We start from the raw sequence: 22,542 nt of genomic DNA, 5'->3' as shown, positions 1-22,542 counted from the left end.
AATTCAGGTGACATTCATTAAAATCATTTAAACTTTTGACAGATGTAAGAATTGGAGTTGATGCATCTTCTTACAGCTCTCCCTGCTATCTGGGAAGACAGGAGTCCCACTCCCTTCCATTTGAAAAGCTGTAAAAGAGCAAAAAGACTGTTGGTTAGTTGTTAGCTGCAAAATACGGACAAACACCTTTGGGTTTTAACTGTGAAATTGCATTATAGAATCCCAAATTGTGTAATTTTGGAAATGTGTCCTCCACTCTCCTAATGAACAAAATGGTGCTGTAGACTAACCAGGAAAATCTAGCTGACTTGCGAATATTTATTTTCCAGCTTTCGGCACCTCACCGTAAATTTTTTTGCTCAACCTATTTAAGCCGACCAACATTACAGAGATAGTGGAAAGCATTACAACCTACTGTAACCCCAGCCTCTCTTTTTGTCACGTTAACCACATTAAGGAACTTTTGGCCTCGACATTCTAAGCTATTTAAGCACTTGTTAACCAGCATTAACATTCACTAAATACATGAAGAAACACAGCCCTAACCCATCCTCCTAATGCAAATTACTGCAGCTAGCATTGCGCAAAACACTTGCTAAATGTAGTCAATGTTATCCCACTGTCTGTATTACACCATGGTGAATACTGTGGCTGTAATGCTATGCTATCGTTAAATCTCAAAATGGTAATGAGAATGTCTAACATTACAGCGAGCTGTATGCTAAAGTAGTGTTATGAACTCTGGTGAGCGTCTAGGTTAGCATCACTCATCCCTACTGGTGACAGTATCCAGCTAGCTCACCCTAACTCAGAGCCTCAGATAAGATGCAGACCCAGAGAATTATAGAATAACCTCAGTTCATATTTCACAGCCAACATAAACACATGACACTTGAATTGTAACACCAACACTGAGGAAGCAGTGCATGATATTCACTTTTGATGCTGTCGAGATAGGTAAAGATAATTATCACTCGGTGAGTTACTGTTTTCCAATGAATACATTTTCGAGAGCTCCCAGTGTAAATATCACAAACTCGGCCAGGCATTTTCAACAGTATTAACGCTAAATAGTGATGCATGCTAACTTACCTGTGGTTATTTGGTTTCCTTGCCTCAGGACGAACATTCACTTTGAGGAGAGTTAAGATTTGGATGATAATTTAATACGTGTTGGTCACTCGTGTGAAATATTTTTTGTTTTTTTAACACATTTATTGGATAACGTAACACAACGTGCGTTGAAATAGTAATAACACAAAAAGTGTGTAGGATGTTAACACATCCTTTCCAAATAAATCTAACTAAATCCTTTCCAAATAAATCTAGTCTGTCCTTGTAAAAACCGCTACCTCCACCAGAGGCGAATTCAAACAGTCTGCACCGAGTTGATTTGACCCAAGGAGCTGGGCTGATGTGTCAGGGTGGGGGAGGGGTGCATTGATTCAACTGTCAGTGAAAATGACCCAGCAGCTATCCCAGCAGTTGATTTACATAAAACTACCCAAAAACTACCCAAAAACAACTGAGAACATAACCCAATTAAATGACCCAAACGGCTCAACCCAGCATTTGGGTAGAAAATATAACCCAGCATTTTTTAGAGTGAAGCTTTGACTGTTCCATGAAGTGTACAAGAGCTGTAACCACATCTGACAAATCCAACATATTTTAAAGTTGTACTTTGTCTCCCCACATCTCTCTCTCTCTCTCTCTCTCTCTCTCTCTCTCTCTCTCTCTCTCTCTCTCAGTCTCGGCAGACCCCTGAAGGTGAGTTCCTCCCCCTAGATCAGTTGGAGCTTGATGTGGGTTTCAGCACCGGGGCAGATCAGCTCTTCTTGGTGTCTCCCCTCACCATCTGCCATGTGATTGACAGTAAAAGCCCCTTTTATGAGCTCTCTCAGCGCTCCATGCAGACCGAGCAGTTTGAAATTGTGGTGATCCTGGAAGGAATTGTTGAAACCACAGGTAAGCAGGTTCAGTTCTCTGATCTAGCACCTTTTCTTTTCTTCAAGAGTTTTGTTGAATCCAGTTTCAAGTGGATGCTGATTTACAGTGACTAAATATTCTGTTATGTAGAAGAGTAAGTGTGGGCATAACGTTTCAGTGATACAAAAGCATTAATATTTGGTCTCCTCTAAAACGTTCCAAATGTAATGATTTATCAAAATTCATCTCACTGCAAAACTTACCAGTTGATTTTATTACCCTATATATACACACCACATCTCAACATCTCAACAAAAATGAGAAGTCAGCTGTGTCAGCTCTGTCAGAAGTCGATGCTTTATTTAAGGCATAGTGTATCCACATCCACCGTCTTCCCTTAGTTGACAAACCTCATCACTGCAGGAATTATTGGATTAAATAGAGCTGAGTTATGATAGTATATGTACTTTACTGTTTTTGATTAATAGACCTGTAAGGTATATGATGATAGCTTTTTTCTTTTTATTTAACTTTAAAAAAGTGCAGAAAGGTATTTTCTAAGTACAGCCACACTTACCAGTCCCGTGACTGATTCATTTTAAATGTAATTTTGAATGGGTTGTCTTGGATATTAAGATTATATAGTTATACATTTTCGATTTAAAGCAGAGCCATTCTCAGTATTTCTGTGCACGAATGTTTGAGGAGCATTATGGTGAAACTCAGTTTGTGATTTCAGCAAATATGCCAAATGGTCTAATATGCTATGAATGGATGAATGAATGCTGTAAATGCATTTGTTATGAAAACCTCTCGTTTGTGCAACCTTTATGCAGCTCCACCTGATTCACATGTTTAGTCTCAGCCAAGTGCCATTTGAATTTTTCTGGCAAGCTTTGTAAAAAATGAATATTGTTCCTCCTATTTGTATCTGTTTAGAACACATTATCTGTGCAATCTGAATGATTTATTTGCATTCAGTTACATCCCTGATGCAAAAATATGGCAGTTAAAAAGTAATTATTCCAAAGCCGTAGCTATAAACTTTTAGAGTTGGAAGATTCATGTTAAGCTTGTGAATAAGCTCACATAGTTCATGTTAGTGATTAACAGTTATGGTATACTGACAGGTTTGCTTACAATTCACTTATTCACTTTAATATAGGATCATATTTCCCAAGATTAGCCTCTTTCTATTTTGTAATAGTGTGATATAGGTATCAGCATAGAATAAATACCGTAGTAGAGGGGTGGGTTTGGGATGGAAAGACATGGTGTATTTTCTGATTTGCTTGTACATGCATATTTATATATAAGGTGTAGAAATGCTTTGTGGGTACTTTAACTGGACCTAATGGATTGTGCTGGATTGATTCAGGGATAATATTCTTGTTCACAGCCATTGATAAAACAGCTCTGTGTTTTGTTTTGTTTTGTTTTGTTTTTTAATGTAAAGGCTTGGACCTATAGCCATATCTGGTTTACAGTCCAACCTTTAGCAACCTCTGTAATATGTAATATGCTGTCTGTTACTTAATTATATTATTTGTGCTAACTGGCGTGAAAGTAATGATGTAAAAGAAAAAGAAGCACGCATGATTTTATATAGAACAGGATGCCTCATTATTCTTCTCATTAGTGCATGCAAACAAGGGCTTCATGCATTGCGACATATGAGTAATCTCTTTTCACATTTCCATGCACTAGCAGTGTGTTACAAGCCTCAAGGGAAGAATAAACGTTATTGTTTGTGTGTGAAGTGCTCACACATCTGTAAGAGCCTGATTCTTTCAATGGATTATATGGAATAATTAGTGTGCTCTTGCAGATAGATTTCGCCATTGCTGATGAAAAAGTCTAAGACTGTGAGAGAATGTTTTTCATTTGAAAGAGAACCAGTTTGGCACATTGAAGGAAATCTGACATGAGAACTATAGCAGTCCCAGACGACAAGTTGACTAATCAGTTGACTAATCAGTGGACTAATCGGTCAGGGGTTTTTTCTTCCAAGTTTCTGTATTTTATTTTACTTTGCATGGAACAAGTGGTCATGAATCTGTAGTTAGATTTAAGCATCATTCTGCTTTACTTAAAAATAATTTTCATGTCAGAAATCATGTGAAGCATAAGGCAGATGCAACTGAAAACATCTGAAAAAAACTCATTGTCAGTTTGTCAAGATGAATTCAAGATGGTAACTTATGCAAACCACATTTTAATCATCACGGTACAGATTTACTGTGATGATCCATATGGAAAGAACTTTTGTTGGGTGTGCAGTTGCAATGTTTAAATATTTGCTGGTCATGCTTAGTTATTATTAAGCAGCAGATACATTATAACCTATCCACATGCAAACACGTCTTTTTGGTCACATGTTCTTTTTGGAAATGACTTATACAATATGAAGATTGGTTTTAAAAAGTCTTTCATTTATAATTACACTATAAATGTACAAATTGTAGTGTATTGTTCCATGTTAGTCACCATTTTCTGTAATGTGTCTGTTACACTGTTAATTTGTTAATTAAGAAATCGAAAAATCTTGACTCTGTTTCCATGGCAACCTGCTCCCCCAATCCCGCTGTGCATTCATGAGGGTTTTGCACAGCCAGTGAACTTTGGATTATTTCCTAACCCTAAAAGTGTGTGCGAAGCACTTTTTCATGGGTTTAGAGTGGACACACACTGTAATTCAGAATGAGAATATGTGTTTGATTAAAAAAAAATATATATGTACATGAGCTGCTAATTCTTCAGGTATCCTTCTGGTTAATTGTGGCGTTTGAAGCATTGTGCTATGTGTGGCACAATTATCAAAATGGCATTGTTATTTACCGTAATTTTCATTTGATAATTTCAGTCATTTTTCGCTTTTGACTCTATACAGTACATCAACTTGATCAGTAAATTTGTGCCAGTAATGTTTCCCCCAAAAGACAGTAATTTACCACCAAGTTTGCAGCATATGGTTGTAACGTTTAATGCCTGTAGACATCAGGGTCAGGTTTGGAACCACAGCTGTACCAAGAGACCCTAAAGTCTCATTCAAGCATTATCTGTACTGCCTCTGGGTGAAGTGATTTACTCATGTGGTGGACGTCTGCTACAGCACGATGTAGTGTTTTTCCCCACCCCCTCTAATGAATTATGTATAAGTACATCAAATACGCACTGTAGAAAAAAGAGTAAGCTATAGAAATGAATATTTCTTTGTGCAGAAATATTTAATGAAGACACATGCGCGTCTGTTGGCAGCTTATGTGCAGCGTATGGAGGCATATCTTGATGCCTAAGTGGTGCAGGGGCGGAAACCAAATCAGTAAACTGTGATCATTCAGTTGATGAAACACTGTCAGCTGTGAAAACATGTAATGCAAAATTTGTGAGTCACTCTAATGAGACTGTAATCATTTCTCATTTGGTTGATGTCATTTTGCCCACGCTGTAACGGACCTTTGCTGCAGTGGTAGTGATGAGCTTCTGCCTCAGCAGTAATGATGTCGATGCATCATGTACACTGGCGCTTGAGAGTTTGTGAACCTTTTAGAATTTTCTATACATCTGCATAAATATGTCCTAAAACATCATCAGATTTTCACACAAGTCCGAAAAGTAGATAAAGAGAACCCAATTAAACAAATGAGACCAAAATATCATACTTGGTCATTTATTTATTGAGGAAAATGATCCAATATTACATATTTGTGAGTGGCAAAAGTATGTGAATTCTAGGATTAGCAGTTAATTTGAAGGTGAAATTAGAGTTAGGTTTTCAATTAATGGGATGACAATCAGGTGTGAATGAGCACCCTGTTTTATTTAAAGAACAAGGATCTATCAGAGTCTGATCTTCACAACACATGTTTGTGGAAGTGTGTCATGGAATGAACAAAAGGGTTGATGCTCCTCAGGCTGGAAAAGGTGACAAAACCATCTCTAAAGAGATTGTACTCCACCAATCTACAGTCAGACAAATGGAGGAAATTTAAGGCCATTGTTACCCTCCCCAGGAGTGGTCAACCAACAAAGATCACTCCAAGAGCAAGACGTGTAAAAGTTTGCGAGATCACAATGGAACCCAGGGTAACTTCTAAGCAACTAAAGGCCTCTCTCACATTCGCTAATATTAATCATGAGTCCACCATCAGGAGAACACTGAACAGTGGTGTACATGGCAGGGTTGCAAGGAGAAAGCCACTGCTCTCCACAAAGAACATTGGTGCCCATCTGCAGTTTGCTAAAGATCATGTGGACAAGCCAGAAGGCTATTCAGAAAAGATTTTGTGGAAGGATGAGACCAAAATAGAACATTTTGGTTTAAATTAGAATCATTATGTTTGCAGAATGAAAAACACTGCATTCCAGCATAACAACCTTATCCCATCTACGAAACATGGTGGTGATAGTATCATGGTTTGTCTGTTTTGCGGCATCTGGTCCTGGACGACTTGCCATCAATAATGAAACAATGAATTCTGAACTATACCAGCAAATTCTAAAGGAAAATGTCAGGACATATGTCCGTGATCTAAATCTCAAGAGAAAGTGGGGCATGCAGCAAGACAACGACCCTAAGCACACAAGTCATTCTACCAAAGAATGGTTAAAGAAGTACACATTGAATGTTTTGGAATGACCAAGTCAAAGTCCTGACCTTAATCCAATAGTAATGTTGTGAAAGGATCTGAAGCAAGCAGTTCATGTGAGGAAACACACCAACATCCCAGAGTTGAAGCTGTTCTGTACTGAGGAATGGACTAAAATTCCTCCAAGCCGATGTGCAGGACTGACCAACAGTTACCGGAAATGTTTAGTTTAAGGAGTCACACCAGATACTGAAAGCAAAGGTTCACATACTTTTGTCACTCACAGATATGTAATATCGATAATTTTCCTCAATAAATAAATGACCAGGTATAATGTAGCCGATATATAGAAATTCAACAGTGATCAGAAGTGAACCACATGTTTTTCGATGGCAATAACACAGACAGCTTGGATTGTATGTTTCAGATATTTTGGAAACTTGTAAACGTTTTTTTTTTTTCAGCGGCTGCAGATATTTCTGACTCCTCACTTTTGGTACATTTCCTCTGAATATGCATTGCTTTCACAGCAAAAATATTGTGGTTGAAGAGCTATGACAGCATCAGCAGAAATGCAGGAGGGTTAAGACATGGCGAGTTAAAAGTTTGTGATGAATGCAGTGTACTCGCAGCACTGTCTGAGATATTAATATAAAACCACACAAACATTTTTTTTCTTCCACAGTCACACTGCATAAACTTAGCTAATTCACAGACTTGCATTTGGTGCCACATCCTGTGACTTGGTGTGATAGCTGTTTCTGAGATAGTGAGTGTGCACTGTGAACCTTTAGATGTTTTTGTGTAGCTCAGTATAAAGAGTGATGACTTTCAAAATGGTGCAAATGTACAAGTTTAATGCATGCTGTAGTCTTTTGAAATGGGCATTGGCTAGGATTTTAGCTCCAGTGTTTACATGGTGAACTACAAAAAAATCAGAATGGTTTGTTTACTAATTGACCCCAGCTCCCACCCATGTCCATGTACATCAAGACTCGATGCACTTACCTTGTACTTATTCCACAGCACTGTTGAATTATAAAGTCTGATTGGTCAGAACGTGTTGATTAATATTCTATAACAGCAAGGCTCTGACAGTCGTGCCAGCTAATCACACAATCCGTACAGGATTTCACAGAGTTTTTTTTTTTTTGGCGATTGTTCTGGCAAAAAGCTTGATTTTGCTGCGGCTATTTTCAAAATTTGCAATGCATTTTATTATTCCACGCACATGAATTGAAGAGGGCTTTGGCTGAATGCACGTTGTGATGATGTCACATGACGCATCTTGGCCCAAATCTGCAGAAAATCTGGGGTATTTTTGAAAATTTACTTGATTTTGCATTAATTTCTGTGATCGCAAAATTGCTAAATCCTTGAGGGTTTGATCACAGATTTACATGAATGACCTTGTTTTAATATGTTATTGTTTCTATAGTATACACTGGGACTTGTATGGCAGATGCTTCACATAATCTAAAGCTAATAATAAACTGGTTTAAAATCATGTTATTTAAAAAAAAGTATAATTGTTCCTGTGGTGAAGGTGTGTTTGTTTAGCGTTTATGGAATCTCTAGTGTCTGCTTTTAAACAGGCAAAGCTGTTCCATTTTCTGATACAAGACTTCAGGACTTTGCATAGCGCTATTTTGTATTATTAGCTTTGAAAGAGAGGAATAAAAGAGAGGCCGATGAGAAAATGAGTCTTTATAGCTGTTCATAACAACAAGAACTAACTAACTAACTAACTACCTAAGAGGAATAAAACACATCAGAACTGGTTGTTATAGGGAAATAATCAAGTTCAAGGTGGCAAGAGTAACTCTGTTTCACATCAAGCCATATCACACCACCCCAATCATTGATTATTTTCCTATTACAGCATGGCTGCTTGTGTCTTATTCCTTGCTCAATGAATACCTAGCAGCGCAATTATGTGATGGAACTTAATTAGTTTCATGTAAATAAAAGCTTACTCCCAAAGCAGGTCAGTAATATTAAAGTAAAACTTATCTAGTCAGTCTTTGCTGACTGCAGGAACAAGGGAATGGGAAAGGCACAGCCAAGCAAGCGTTTACAGACTGTCTGAAAAGACTGTGGTGTATATTGGTGTGTAAAATGTCATAAAAGGCTGGGGGCAGGATTTTCACATAGCCTTCATCTCTTCTTAATACTGAGCTCAGAGCTGTCTTGCTCACTTTCCTCTCTCACTTTATCCCTTGTTCCTTTATTTGTTTCCTCTCTCTGACTTCTTTCTCCTGATTCACTCGGCGTCTCGAAGAAATATAGAAATCCTCTTGCCCTGTTGTGTGCAGCATGTCTCTGTGTTTGCCTGCTGAGAGGTGTGTGGGTGGTGGAAAGATATATATGGCCCGCTGATGCTATAAGAGATCTGTCTGTGTGTGTGTGTGTGTGTGTGTGTGTGTGTGTGTGTGTGTGTGTGTGTGTGTGTGTGTGTGTGTGTGTTGAACCATTTGCCTTAATTGGGAGGTTTTGAATAGTGATGCCTCGATACTACAGTATGTTTTCAGGCTGAGTATGATACATGTTTTTTTTGGTACTTGCCTATACAGATACTGATAATAAATGTGTAACCTCCTGCATCACCATCTGCTTGGCATTCTCAGGAGAGTTGGTGCTTGTGAAGAGCCAAATATCTACGACAGACTTTCTTTGCTAATGATGTTCATGCTATGGTTAATGTCCACTCATTGGCAATATTTAAAAGATTATAGGCTACTGGAGAGAATAAAAAAGTAATTTAAATACACCTAAACAGATTAGAATAGAAATTAGCAAATTAATGAATTATTTAACATTTTATGTCACACAACTGTTATTAAACAGTTATTAAACTGTAATTACTGGTAACTGTTATTAAAGGCTGCTATGCTTGTTCTTAATTATTTTAGCTAGTTGGTTTTAAATGAAGTGCATTAGCGAACTGCGTTAGTTAGCTTGGCTTGAGTAGGGAGATAGAGTATACAGTTGTAGGTAAAGTATGTTTAATTTTTTTTATCCCTTTCTCTGTAGCAGGTATCATAACTAAGCCTAATGGCTCACTTGTGGTGTTAACTCTTCAGAGGGCACCAAAATTGCCACTGCATACTTGATTAGATTCTACTGATGAACACCGAGGCTGTTGGGAAGCTTTCTGTTGAGGATGAGATCTGCAGCATGCAGCATGTGCTCTTCCATTGCATCTTTTTGTCCTGTTGGAGTAGCTAGCATTTGCTGCAGCTTTAGTTGCTGTTTGCTACTAGCAATGAACTTCTTTTGCTGAGGTTTATGTTTAATTTCATAATGCTTTATCAAGTTACTTATTTTGTAGGAAGATTTTGTAATGCCATTTATATTCTTAGTTGATTTTTAAATTTTTAAAAATGTATTATTTTATTTTTTTATACAGAGCACAGAATGTGAAATATGTGAATTAGAATGAAATATTACCAGTAAAAGTATGGGTAAACGAGCATGGTATCGGATTGATAAACGATATCAGTATCCATATCTGTGCATCCGTAGTTGTGAAAGATATAGCCAATCAGCCTACAATCTTTGGACTGCTGGAGGAAACTGGAGTACCTGAAGGAAACCCCCAGAGCATGGGGAGAACATGCAAACACTGCACATACATGGCCACAGCAGAAATCGATACCTCAACCCTGTAGGTGTGAGGCAAACATGCTAACCACTAAGCCACCGTGCCCCCTAATGTAGAAGACATAAAATAAAAAAATCTATAACAAAATTTGTACTAAAAAATAGGTTGCCTAAAAGCATAGGAGACTCCTTCCAAATACATGTCCTTAAAGAAAGCTTAAACAATCACTCAGTTTTTCAAATCTATTTATGATGGGCATCCACCATACAAGTCCCTGTGTAAGTTATTACTATAAAAATGATAATGTATTAGAATGAGCACATTTATGCAAACCTGTGATTTGCCTTCATCTGCGGCATTATAGAAAATTAATCTAAACCTTCTGACAATAAGATCTGAGAATTTAACAGCACTGTGGTATCATACATATTCATATTTTGCTCTCATATTAGAATTCATATTTTGCTCTCATATTTCAGATGTTCATTTGTGTGAGAATATTGAACAAGCACATAAAATTGGTCCATCTTAGCGTACACACTCATAAACTAAGAGAGAAAGAGAGAGAGAAAGAGAGAGCGAGAGAATATGAATTTCAAATTGGTGTGCATAAGTAGGTTGGGGCATGTGTCTGAGCAGCACTCACATGAGTGTGGGTTTAATTAGGGTTTCAGGTAGGCGCATACTTAAGTGAAACAACAGCAGAGGGAGCAACTTCAGGGACAAGCATTTAGGATGGAGAGCATAACAAGCTTTCTTTCTCAGCACTCAGATATGTTTAGGGCTACTAGTGGTCATTATGCGGAACAGAAGAAATATTTCATCATTCCAGTTAGAACAGTGATCACATATTTAACCCAGGTCATAGTTTCAGCCTTGGTAGAGTTTCCAGTTTGAATGAACATTTTGTTCGGTCTGTTTGTTGCTGACTCCAAAGACGTTTACTCTTGTACCATTTGTATGTTTAGCACCTTTTCTGATACCCCTTAATTGTAACAATGGATGCTCAGCAGTTAAGGTTCTGCTCCGGTGAACAGAAGATTGTGAGTTGAAATCCACAGATAGACTGCAAACTATTGATGGACCATTGCTCAACTGCTTGTAAATATCTTTGGATGAAATTATCTGCCAATGAATGTAAATCTGTAAGAGTGCATTTGTTCTGAACATGTTGCATTTAATTTGATGACTGTTCATAGTGGTGTTTTGATGCAGTAAATCATATGAATTGTCAGCTTTGTTCAATGGTTACTGCTTGATATATGCTGGAAGATTTGGGAGTTTTGGAACAAGCAGAGCACTCTGTGGTCTGTATTTGACTGTATTTTCCTTGCCGAACAGCACTGGTGAGCAGCTTTTTATATACCAGTCCAGCAGGTGTTTTAAAATGAGTCAAATGAATATGGATGTATGAGAAATAGTGAAAGTAAAATGAGAAAAAGTGGGTGAAAGGGTAGTCTCAGTCCCAGACAGTATGCCCACAGGCCATGAAGTGTCTGATGAGAGGGGTCTGGCTGCAGACACATCATACCCATTGCCACGGAAGTTACATTTTTTTTCTGTTAAAAGAAGAGGAACTTGGGAAGTACACTATAAGGCCAAAAGTATGTGGACACCCGACCATGACACCCATATGTGCTTGTTGAGCATCCTATTCCAATGACATGGCATTAATATCGAGTTATTTCACATTTTGCCGTTATAACAGCCTCCGGTCTTGTGGGAAGGCTGCTTGGGGATTTGTACTTATTCCACCACTAGAGCTATAGTTGGTCATATAGTTGGAGCTATAGTTATAGTGCACTTTGTGCACAGGGGCATTGTCATGCTGGAACAGATCTGGCCCCTTAGTTCCAGCAAAGGGAAATTGTAATGGTACGGCACTCAAAGACATTCTAGACAATCATTTGACTACATCTTTGTGGCAAAAGTTTGGGGAAGGGCCATATATGGGGTTCATGTTTAAGTGTCCACATACATTTTGCCATATAATGTATTTGGATGCATGGTTTTTAATATTTGTCTACTGTGTTTCTTAGGCAATCTACAAATTAATGATGTATCATATAATATAGATATTATCATAGCTGTGTGTATGGACAAACATTTGATGATGATAATGTTTTCTTATCAGAGGTGGCTTCTTTGACATCTAAATAGGTTAGCTAGAAAGATTGATAGATAAATATATTTATATAACAAGACTTTCTTTTAAGCATAATGTTATTGCCTAAGTCTCAGAAATAGCATAATTTAGACACAGATGTCCTTTATAGTCTTTTTGTGAGGTTACATACATTTTCTTTTTGGCTGTCTGAAAACACACAATAAACATCAAGAACCTGAAAACCATAGATAAATTCTAGTGAGTCTTGTTGGTAGTTTTTTAAATGGTAATGAAATACTATGGTGACTAATAATAAATGGAAGCTAGCTGGCCATAAAATCCAACTTAGCATTTTCACCTGGACTGCCCATGGCAATGTGGATATTAATTTTGCGATGTAATTGTAGCTTAGTGATATAGAAATATTGAAAGTTGGATTAATTGATATTAACAGTAAATGACCACTAAGCTGCTATGAGACTTTCAGGTGATAGCTAGAAGTCTGGCTTCAAAGACTAGGACGTATTTTGACATTTAGTTTTTGAGAGCAATTAGATTGCTTTCTGTGCATGCTGCATGCCACATCGGTTTATAATCCACAGGTGTAAATGAGCTCCCTGCTGTGAGGAAATTCTACTGAACAGGTGACAGCAGGAATGCCAATTAAGTCTGATGCGCTGTGGGTCAGAGATCTGCAAAACCTGCTGTAACCCTCAGCCAAGATACCCATGCCATAGGGGCGCTCAGTCAGTCTTCATATGCACCAGATTACAATTACTGGGCCATGTATTTCACATTTTTTGGTAATATGACAAGAATAAAATGTAATGATGAGCTAAAACAATGATCATATTTGTTGTTGTTTTTTTCTAAGATTTGGTAACAAGTTGGAACAGGCAACACCAGCAGCTATAATGGCGTTATTTTAAAAAAAATAATAAATCTTACAGCTTTTAGAAATCTGTTTCCAAATGTTACAAATAAACTATTAACCATGGAATAATGAACAATTAACAATTCATAAACCCTGAGTAAAATAAGCTGGCTTCATAATATATTGGAATCCAGTGATCTCCTTGTTGCTGTGCAATTTAATTTTAATGATGTGCAACTGTTTCATTTGGTTCACTCCTTGTTATTGAAAGAGTGTTATATTACTACTGGCAATACCTGTAATATGCTTAGAAATGCAAAATGTGGCATGATTTCCAAGAATAATCATAGACTACTAGAATATCATTCACTGCTTTGAATGACTGTGCCTAATCATAATAGTTGTTTCTCAATAAATTATTTGCTCAGATTCTCTTTTCTTGACCTTATCGCAGCTACAGTATTATTAGAACCCTAGGTGATTGATTTTTAAAAAAGGTTAATTGGCTGTAATGAACCTACTTGGAAGAGGACGCATGTGCATTTTGCCTCCATACACAGTGAGGACCATGGTTGTAATGGCAGCAATTTCTTCAAGTATCACAATTAGAAAAGGAAGGTTGAACAAAGTTTTTTTTTTTTTTTACTTAGTTAGAATAATTTTGCTTCAATTAATGGTTAGATTTCCTCCCATATTTTCAGTGTGAGATTAAGCTTATTAAACACAAAGACATTTTTCATAACCTTTTTTACACAGCGTATAACCAACATACCACGGTGACAATAATTCTGAATAAGACTATATGTATGAATATCATTTCCATTCCATGTTTACACTACTGTGCAAAAGTCTTAGATACATGCAAAGAAATGCTGTAAGCTATAAAATGCCTATTAAATGAAATGTTTCTCCATTTAAAAAATACTATAAAGAGCAGTGAACAGTAATAAATGAAACAAAGGCAATATTTAGTGTTGCTTTAAAAAAAAAAAAAAAAAAAAAATTAGTCTCAGGTAGAATTAGTGCAGGTTTATAAGGAAATGAGCTGTAAGTTTTATTGAGCATCTTGCAGAACCAGCCATGGTTCTTCTGGAGACTTTGACTGTTACACTCGCTTCTTATTTTTACAGCAAAACCCAGCAGCCTTCATTATGTTTTTTGTCTGAAAAATGATCTCTTACATAATATGCTGCTTTCTTTACTGACATGCAAACATTTTTCTGTAACATTTAATTTTGTGCTGGAAAACTAATTTTGGAAAGCTAAAATGTTTTTGTACTGACTCGATAATGTAGAAGTCATAAAATAAAAAATCTATATTGTACTAAATAATATAGGGTGTCTAAGACTTTTGCACAGTACTGTATATGTAGGTAAAGGTTTCATTACTGACATTTGCCTGTACTTTTAGAATTCATATATTCATGAAAGTGAATTTTTCCAAGGATGCTGTTCACTGCTAAATCCCATTACAGGGACAGATAAAGTTCCTGACAAAGGCAAAGTTAAAATTTGGTGCTGCACTGAGATCAGTCTGGTAAAGATGGATTTTAAGCATAGCTCTACTCTGCTGCTATCCAATCAGCTAGATAAAGGTTTTCATAAGGAACACAACAGCTTTGAGACTTTATACTGATCAGTGAAGTGAAATATCCTAGGAGAAAACGTCATGCTGTCTGTGAGGAAGCTGAAACTAGGGCATCACTGGACCTTCCAAAAGGACAATGATCCCAAGCATACCTCAAATTCTACCAAGGCTTGGTTGCAGAAGAAGTCCTGGAAGATTTTAGAGGGCCAACACATCACATCTCAATCTCTGGTGGGATTTGAAGAAGGTGGTTGCAGCACACAAACCCAAGAATATTACTGAACTGGAGGCTATTGCTCATGAGGAATTAGATAAGATTCCTCAGGAACGCTGCCAGAAGCTATGCATCTTGTTTGCAGCAGGTCATAACAGTAAAAGGGTGCTCTGCTCGGTACTAAAGATGCTTGCCATGAAGGTGTTGAATAATTTTTAAACTGGAGACATCATTAGTTGCATTTTCAGTTGAATTTTGGGAAACCACTTTGTTGTGTTGAACTATTTCAATTGATTTTGTTTGATTTGTTCATTGCAAACAGCTCAAAGTCTGTAAATTTTGCCAATAAGCCTGATTTGCAATGGGGGTTGAATAATTTTGATTGCAACTGTATATACAGCACAGCTATGCTGATGCAAAGCTGTGGAGTAGCATTAGAGCAGGCTAATTAATTATAGTATTAGAGATTAGCTGCACTGCTGTGTCAAGTCTCTCTCTCTCTCTCAAACTTTATTTACATTGTTATTATGCATCTGAGGAACGAGCTTCTTGGGAAAAAAACAGATGAGACTTGGGCACGGTGGCAAGAGGTGTGTAAGATATGTGCCTGAACAGAGAGAAGTGGCTAATTGTATCTTCAGGGATTTGTCAGAGAAGTGGTGAGTGGTGATAAATCAGCAGGTACAAGCGAGACATAGGACCTCACATGATCCCTGCTTAGTGAGGAAGGTTTATCATTTCTGGAAACTGTCTTAACACAGCAATTGACAATCTGGTGAGAGAGAGAGAAACCTTACACATTTCCTGCACACCATGCCCCAGTCCCCTTTTTTATTCTCTGGTAAGGAACTGTTTCTTCAGATGTATATTAACAAAGAAATTGAGAGTGAGAGAGAGAGAGAGAGAGATTTTTTTTGTTTTCAGTTACTTTATTGGAACAGTGCTTCTTCAAACATTTACATCATTTTAAAATGACGATAAGTAGAGGGTAATTAAAGTGAAAAACGTTATATGAAAGAAGAACTCTAGATTAGCTCTCTTACAAGACAAATTCATTGTCAACAACAGAACACAGAGCACTGTCACAACACCACTGAATTTCAAAAGCATTAATTGCACTCATTAGTTAATGAAAATTAAAATCAATACATTTTCTTGACTTAACCATATTCTGATACAACATCTTGTCCTGATTTCTCTTCTCTCTTATTCCTCCTGGTAATGTAAATAACATACTTTGCTTGTCCCACAATAAAAACAAAACAAAATAAAATCTTGCTTTGTAAAGAAAATATTGGACCTTACGCATTGGTGTCAGATACCACAGCACACCTTCAGAGGTCTTGTGGAATCCATGCCTCGATGGGTCAGACCTGTTGGGTCACAATATTAGGCAGCTGGTTTTAATGTTAATAACTGATTGTTGCATAGATTGTATATTCCACATTGCCTAAATGGCAGATGAAAGTGTCTACCAAATAAATAAGTGTAAATATATGAACAATTAAGCTTTTGGGATATCCTTGTCTTGATGACACTAAAACTTGGAGATTGCTAGCTGTTTAATAAACGATCTTATAATAAGCCTTACAATAAAGTACAGTAAGGGTCAATAATTATTGTAAACCACTAATGTGAACTAAATATGGAATATATCTCATATAGTTTAAGTTTATGTAAACATTTGCATTAGATGTAAGTTAGCAAATAATGTTATGCTAGTTAACATGGACAGTGGTGAACTGGGGAGAGAGAAAGAGAGACTTTTATTTTGACTTTTATGTGCGCTTTATTAACAAAATGTTTTCATTTCTTGCACACCATTTCTTTTCAAATATTTCCACATTGCCATTCATTATATTGAACTCTGTTTGAACTCTGTAGGGAATATGTTCTAGTTTCTAGCCCTCTGTTAGTGCTTTAAATAAGTTCACGATGTTGATGTCTCTTCCTGCTGTTCTTAGTCTATGAGACTTCCAAATGGCTACTTTTGCCTGTCCAACAAGAAGATTGTTTAGTGTACTGCGCTCCCCGCATGAGTGGGAATATTTACAGCCTAAAATAAACATTGTTTTGGAAATAGGTGAACCGGGGAATCTAGTCTATGGCAATCACAGAAGCAGTGGAACACAGTGTCTGGCAGTCCACAGAACCTGCAGAGGGGAGAGTCAGTGAGGTTGCACTTGAACAGGAATTGCATCACAAAGAGAAGAACTCACCACTGTAGGTCTCCAGATTGCTTTGGTAGGGGACTCTTATACAGCACCCTCCATGTAGGGGACTGAGGCGAAAAAATGGGTAGATGTGTTCTCCACTTTGTGTGCCTGGCCTTTGAGCTCTCTTGAAAGTTTGTTTTTTTATGCAGGAGTTAGGGTTATGGATAGGGTTAGGGTTAGGCTACAGTTGGTCCTTTGTTGCGGTTCAGAAGGGGACGCTTTTAAGTCCTTTGTGTGAGGGAAGGTGACATGTGCCGTCATCATCTGGAGACAAGTACAACTCTGGAAAGGACATTTGCTCAGGGTCTACAGTTATGTAGTTGTTTATGCCTACTGCATTTCCCACAATCCTCTCTGACCTGCCTCCTTTCTCTCTGGTCTCTGCACAAAGGAAACAGTAGCCTGATCCACGAGATGAAACGTCCACCAATGCCAAAAGCTGTTAGTGTCTTAAAAAGGGAGCCATGTTCCACTCTGTCAAATGCCTTCTCTTGATCTAGTGACTCTAGTCCAACCTTTATCTTGTAGCTTTATCTTGCACTAGAAAAAGGTTATTGAAGACAGAGCCTTCTGGGATGCAATTTGATTGGTCCTTGTGGATTATTGTAGTTAGAAATCTTTTAAGGAGGTTTGTTAATGCCTTTGAAAGTTTTTATAATCTGTCCCAAGGAGAGACACAGGATGCCAGTTCTTTAAGTTGCCACGGTCTCCTTTTTTTGGGTAGTAGAGTGATTACAGCTCTTCTTAAGCTGTGGAGTAAGACTTTGGATTCTGTACATTTGAGTATGACAAATTACAGATCTGGGCCAATCAAAGACCAGAATGTTTTATAAAATACGGAGGTCAGTCCATCCAGCCCTGATGACTTTCCGTTTGACAGTTGTTGAGTGGCTGTATTGAGTTCTTTAAATGAGAGTGATTCCTCAAGTTCATTTCTCTCACACTCGCTCAGCTGCGGTAGCCCATTCAGAAGGTCCTCGGTGGCTTCAGGATCACATGGCTGGCTGATGTACAGTTCCTACTATTTAGTATTTACTATTAGTATTTCTTTTTCAAGAAAGTTGATCTTCTTGATTTTTCTAGTGCTTTTTCTCATGCACTGTTGGCAGAAGACCTGAATCTGAACTTTACCAATGTCCCACCACTGGCTTAGTGATGTGTACTGTGACTTTTTCTCTCTCCAAGACTCTCAATAAAGTGTAAAAACATAAATAAAGTGGTGATCCTGTAATAGCCTATTGTTAAAGTGCCAGTGATGCTGATGGAAAGTGCTCAGTGTGGTAGTGACAGTGACAGAGATGTAATGAAGGTCAGAGCGTGGAGTGTGACAAATATAACTGTCATAGAATCTGCCTCTGTTGAACTTTTGAGTATAAAACCTATCAAGTCTTGCTGTGAGGACGTTTTCAGTAGTGGATTTTAACCAAGTATATACTGTCTGTCTGTATAGAGTTTCCCTCCACATATGTACTAAGCTGTGGTTTTGTACTACAGTACTGAGTGCTTCTGTTGAACGAGGATGAGGCACACTGTGGTTCCGGTCTACACTGTGATTCAGAGTGCAGTTAAAATCTCCAGCTAAAATAAATATTCTTTCTTGGGCAATGTCTGAGATGGCTTTATTCAAAAGATCAAAAATCTGAAGACATTCTGTGCCAATGTTGGGAGCATAGATGTCAATCAGAGAAAGTGAGAGTTTGAGTAGATCGATATCTACTCTCTGCATCCTTCCAGGTATGATTTCTGCTTTGTTTGTTGGTTGTTCTTGAATGTCTGAGGAAAGCAGTATAGCGACTCCAGTGCTCATATTTGAACCATGGCTGTGCAAAACATGACCTTTCCACTCACTTAGCCACTGTGTCTGGTTATTAGTGTCTATATGTGTTTCTTGTAGGAAGATTATGTTATGTTTTTTTAGGGACAAAAAATTTTAAAGACTAAATCGCTTCTCTGCACTACGACATCCATTTAGGTAAAGTGAGCCAGTGGTTATTAGGGCCACGTTATATGTTTTAAAAATGTTTTTTATTAACATTGTCTCTTCTTTTTAGGCTTGCATTGGATCATGTTTTTCACTTTTGGCATTTGGTTCTTCAAGAGTGGCATGCTACATTGCTATGTAACATGACAGATAAAAATGTCCGCTTATAATACGCGACTTTGGGCCTCTTTTTTTGTTAAGTTGCGTTAAGTTGCAGTTCTTTGGGCTTATTTTAAAAAATATGGTTGCTTGTTAGAAAAATCTGACAATCATCTTCGTTTCTTTACATTTATGGTCGCAGTTTTCTCCAATGCATTGATTGACACTGTCTTCTCACAGCTAATAGCCAATCAGTGCAATAATTTAAGTGCTGTAGCGTAATACATCAAACATTCCGCCCCCTCCTCCCTCTCATTGGAGAAAAATCACGTTCGACGTGCAGGCGTGTGACACTGTAATCAAAGCAATGATAGTTAGTAGATGTAAATAGATATATGTCAATTTCCACAAACAATGCCACAAACAAAGTGGTCCAAGTAGGGGAAAAAGTACAACAAAGTCTGGGAAAAGGATACACAACTTAAAGATCGGATAGGTCAAGTGGTCGGTGATCAAAGTAAAGCGATGTTCAGGTACTGTAAAACGGAGATTCGTGCTCACCATGGAGACCTCCTACAACATGCAAGCACAGACAAACACAAGAGGAATGCCAAGCCATTTTCTTCAACACATCTTACAGACATGTTGTGACATGTCATGTCAAAACCTTCGAATATAATTCAAAAGGCTGAGCTTCAGCTAGCAAGCTATATTGCTTGCCACACAGCAGTTAGTTCAGTTGATCACTTGGGCCTTTGAAAAGGACTTGAGCATCCATCGTACAAAATGTACAGCACTTATCAGCAATGTCATTGCCCCCTGCATATTCAAAGACTTGCTAAAAGATATCGGAGCGATTCACTGAAATGCAATGGTAATCGATGAGAGCACAGATGTTGCTATGGTAAAGCAGCTGTGTGTGGTAGTGCGTTACTTCAGTGTCTCATTGAACAAAATTGTTTCAACATTTTTGGGCTTAGTGGATATGTACAGAGGGAAAGCAGAAGTAATCACAACACCACTGACGCAGTTTCTTGACAGTATCGGTCTTGTTTTCAAGAAGTGTGTAGGCATTGGAATTGATGGCTGTAGTGTCATGGTTGGACGGAAGAACTCAGTTTATACTCACCTTCTCAAAAAGAATGAGAAACTAAAGCTGCTTAAGTGCATGTGTCATCCAATTCAACTTTGTGCCAGCAAAGCTGTGGAAACACTGCCTCGCAATCTCAAATTTTTAATTTCACATTCGCACAACTGGTTTTGACCAAACCAATTAAAATTGACCAATTAATCAACCCCGGTGAATCGCCACTGATGCTAGTGCAGCTTTCCGGCACTAGATGGCTCTCCATATATGACTGCTTTGTTCATGTACTAAAGCAATGGAACGAGCTGAAGTTACATTTCCAGCTGTGTAAAGATGCAAAATTATGCTATGATGCAGAATTTCTCTAGCAGATGTACTGTGATCCCTTGAACAAACTGTACCTGGAGTTTCTTAGGCCCATCTTACATGAGTTTTCTAGAATCAACAAATTGTTCCAACTCAAAAATGGGAATGCATTCAAAAAATTTTCATACACCAATCTCAAGAGTAATTACCCCCAATGCCATTCCTCCTTCTGATTCCAAATGCCTTGATGCCAATTTGAATTACACAGTGAATCATCTGGCCATATGTGCGGTTAATTTCGGCGTGCAGTTTACTGTTGCTCTGGGAAAAGCAAAGCTTGACAGCACTGTCGAAACAAATATGAAGGACAGATACCGGAATTTCCTTCTGGAAGCAGCAAAGTAGGTGCAGAATAGGCTCCCAGCAAATATCAATACCTGGAAATCCATGGCATTGCTCAGCCCATCAGTGATTCTATCACAGAACAAACCACATATAGCCACAGTATACATGCTGAAAATGTACACTGGTGATCTCAGGGCCCTGGACACACAGTATCAGGCAATCAACTTCCAGAAGTGGAAGACAAAGTTCTGAACTACCAGGACAGCAGTGGGGAGCAGTGTTTTAAAGATCTGGCCCTGTTTGTGCTGTCCCTCTCTGCAAAGCCTTTGAGCAGTGACAGCTTTGGAAGAGTTTTTTCACAAATGAATCATATAAAATCTAAACAGAATGGGCGAGAAGACTCTCAGTAGCATATTGTGCGTTCGCTATGACCTAAGAAGACTGGGGCGGATTTGCTGCAAGGACTTTGTCTCAAGCCAGGAGATGTTGCAGCGCTTTAGTGTTGGGATGTACAGAAATGTAGAGATGATGGACAGTGCAGGGAGGAGCAGGATGACCATCTTTTATAAGGTAATTTTTTTTATTGCTACAATGTTTTTGTAATGTATTAATTATCACAGGCTATAATAAAAACAAGTAAGCCTGTACTAATACTAACAAGAGATACATTTGGCTCGAATTTATTTTATTAGGCTATAAATATGTGGCTGTGTTACAGCTCTCCCTTAATGCTCTTGTCTTTTTCTCCTTTTCCATCTCTCCAATCCTATTCTGCTCACAGGTGATCGGAGACGAGTGGATATTGCGTGCCCTCCCGCCTTGTTGCAGTTTGCTGATTTTTGTAAAATGACTTCAAATAAAAGAGTGGTTTCAGTTTAATATGTCGCAGGCTCATTTATTGGTAATAAATAATGAATAATAAATAATATTGATGATAATAAATAATTTGATAATATTGGGATTGTTTGGGGCTTGTTTTTGAAACTGCAGTTGCTTATTTGTCTCGTGAGAGTTGGCAACTATGGTACTTGCTCAGTGGGACCTGTTACCGTCACAGCGCGAGCTGTAGACTCGCTCGGCTGCTCAGTACGTGCTGGGTTTTTCTCTGTGTCTCAGCCCGGCTACTCTCCTGCCTACTCGGACATGCCTGTCTGATATGGCCGTGTTCACCACACACAAAACATCTCATCTGTTCTGCACTAATAAAGATGGTGTAATCTTTACGCTCAACCTATAGTTTGACAGAGAGACTGAGCCGCTCGTGCTGTGTGTTTAAGCTCATGTAGGTGAAACAGCAGAAAGACATTACATGTTTAATGTCCGGGTTTTTAAACTCAAAGGAATAATTTTAATCTGCACTAACTTTCCGTGGCGCTCCATGGCGCACACTTTTCAAAGTTTCATTTTTAATGAAGAGACGCAATGTGTGAGGCTATTAATGAAGGGAGGCACTTAATGACGGGGACGGCTCAGGTGGTAGAGCGGGTTGTCCACTAATTGTAGGGTTGGCGGTTCGATTTCCGGCCTACATGTCTCCACATGCCGAAGTGTCCTTGGGCAAGACACTGAACCCCAAGTTGCTCCCGATGGCAAGTTAGCACCT

At 38.1% G+C, this 22,542-nt stretch overlaps 1 protein-coding gene across 1 annotated transcript in view; it reads left to right on the top strand.

The window, feature by feature from the left end:
* Window positions 1-22,542, top strand: part of kcnj3a (potassium inwardly rectifying channel subfamily J member 3a) — a 44,133-nt gene that overhangs the window by 3,698 nt on the left and 17,893 nt on the right. Inside the window, exon 3 of the mRNA XM_017469219.3 lies at window positions 1,752-1,968. Coding sequence (XP_017324708.1) covers window positions 1,752-1,968 — 217 coding nt within the window. The remainder of the gene's footprint in view (window positions 1-1,751; window positions 1,969-22,542) is intronic.

Source organism: Ictalurus punctatus, chromosome 6, assembly GCF_001660625.3.
Source record: "Ictalurus punctatus breed USDA103 chromosome 6, Coco_2.0, whole genome shotgun sequence".
Lineage (NCBI taxonomy): Eukaryota > Metazoa > Chordata > Actinopteri > Siluriformes > Ictaluridae > Ictalurus > Ictalurus punctatus.
This window is presented reverse-complemented; position numbering and strand designations above follow the sequence as displayed.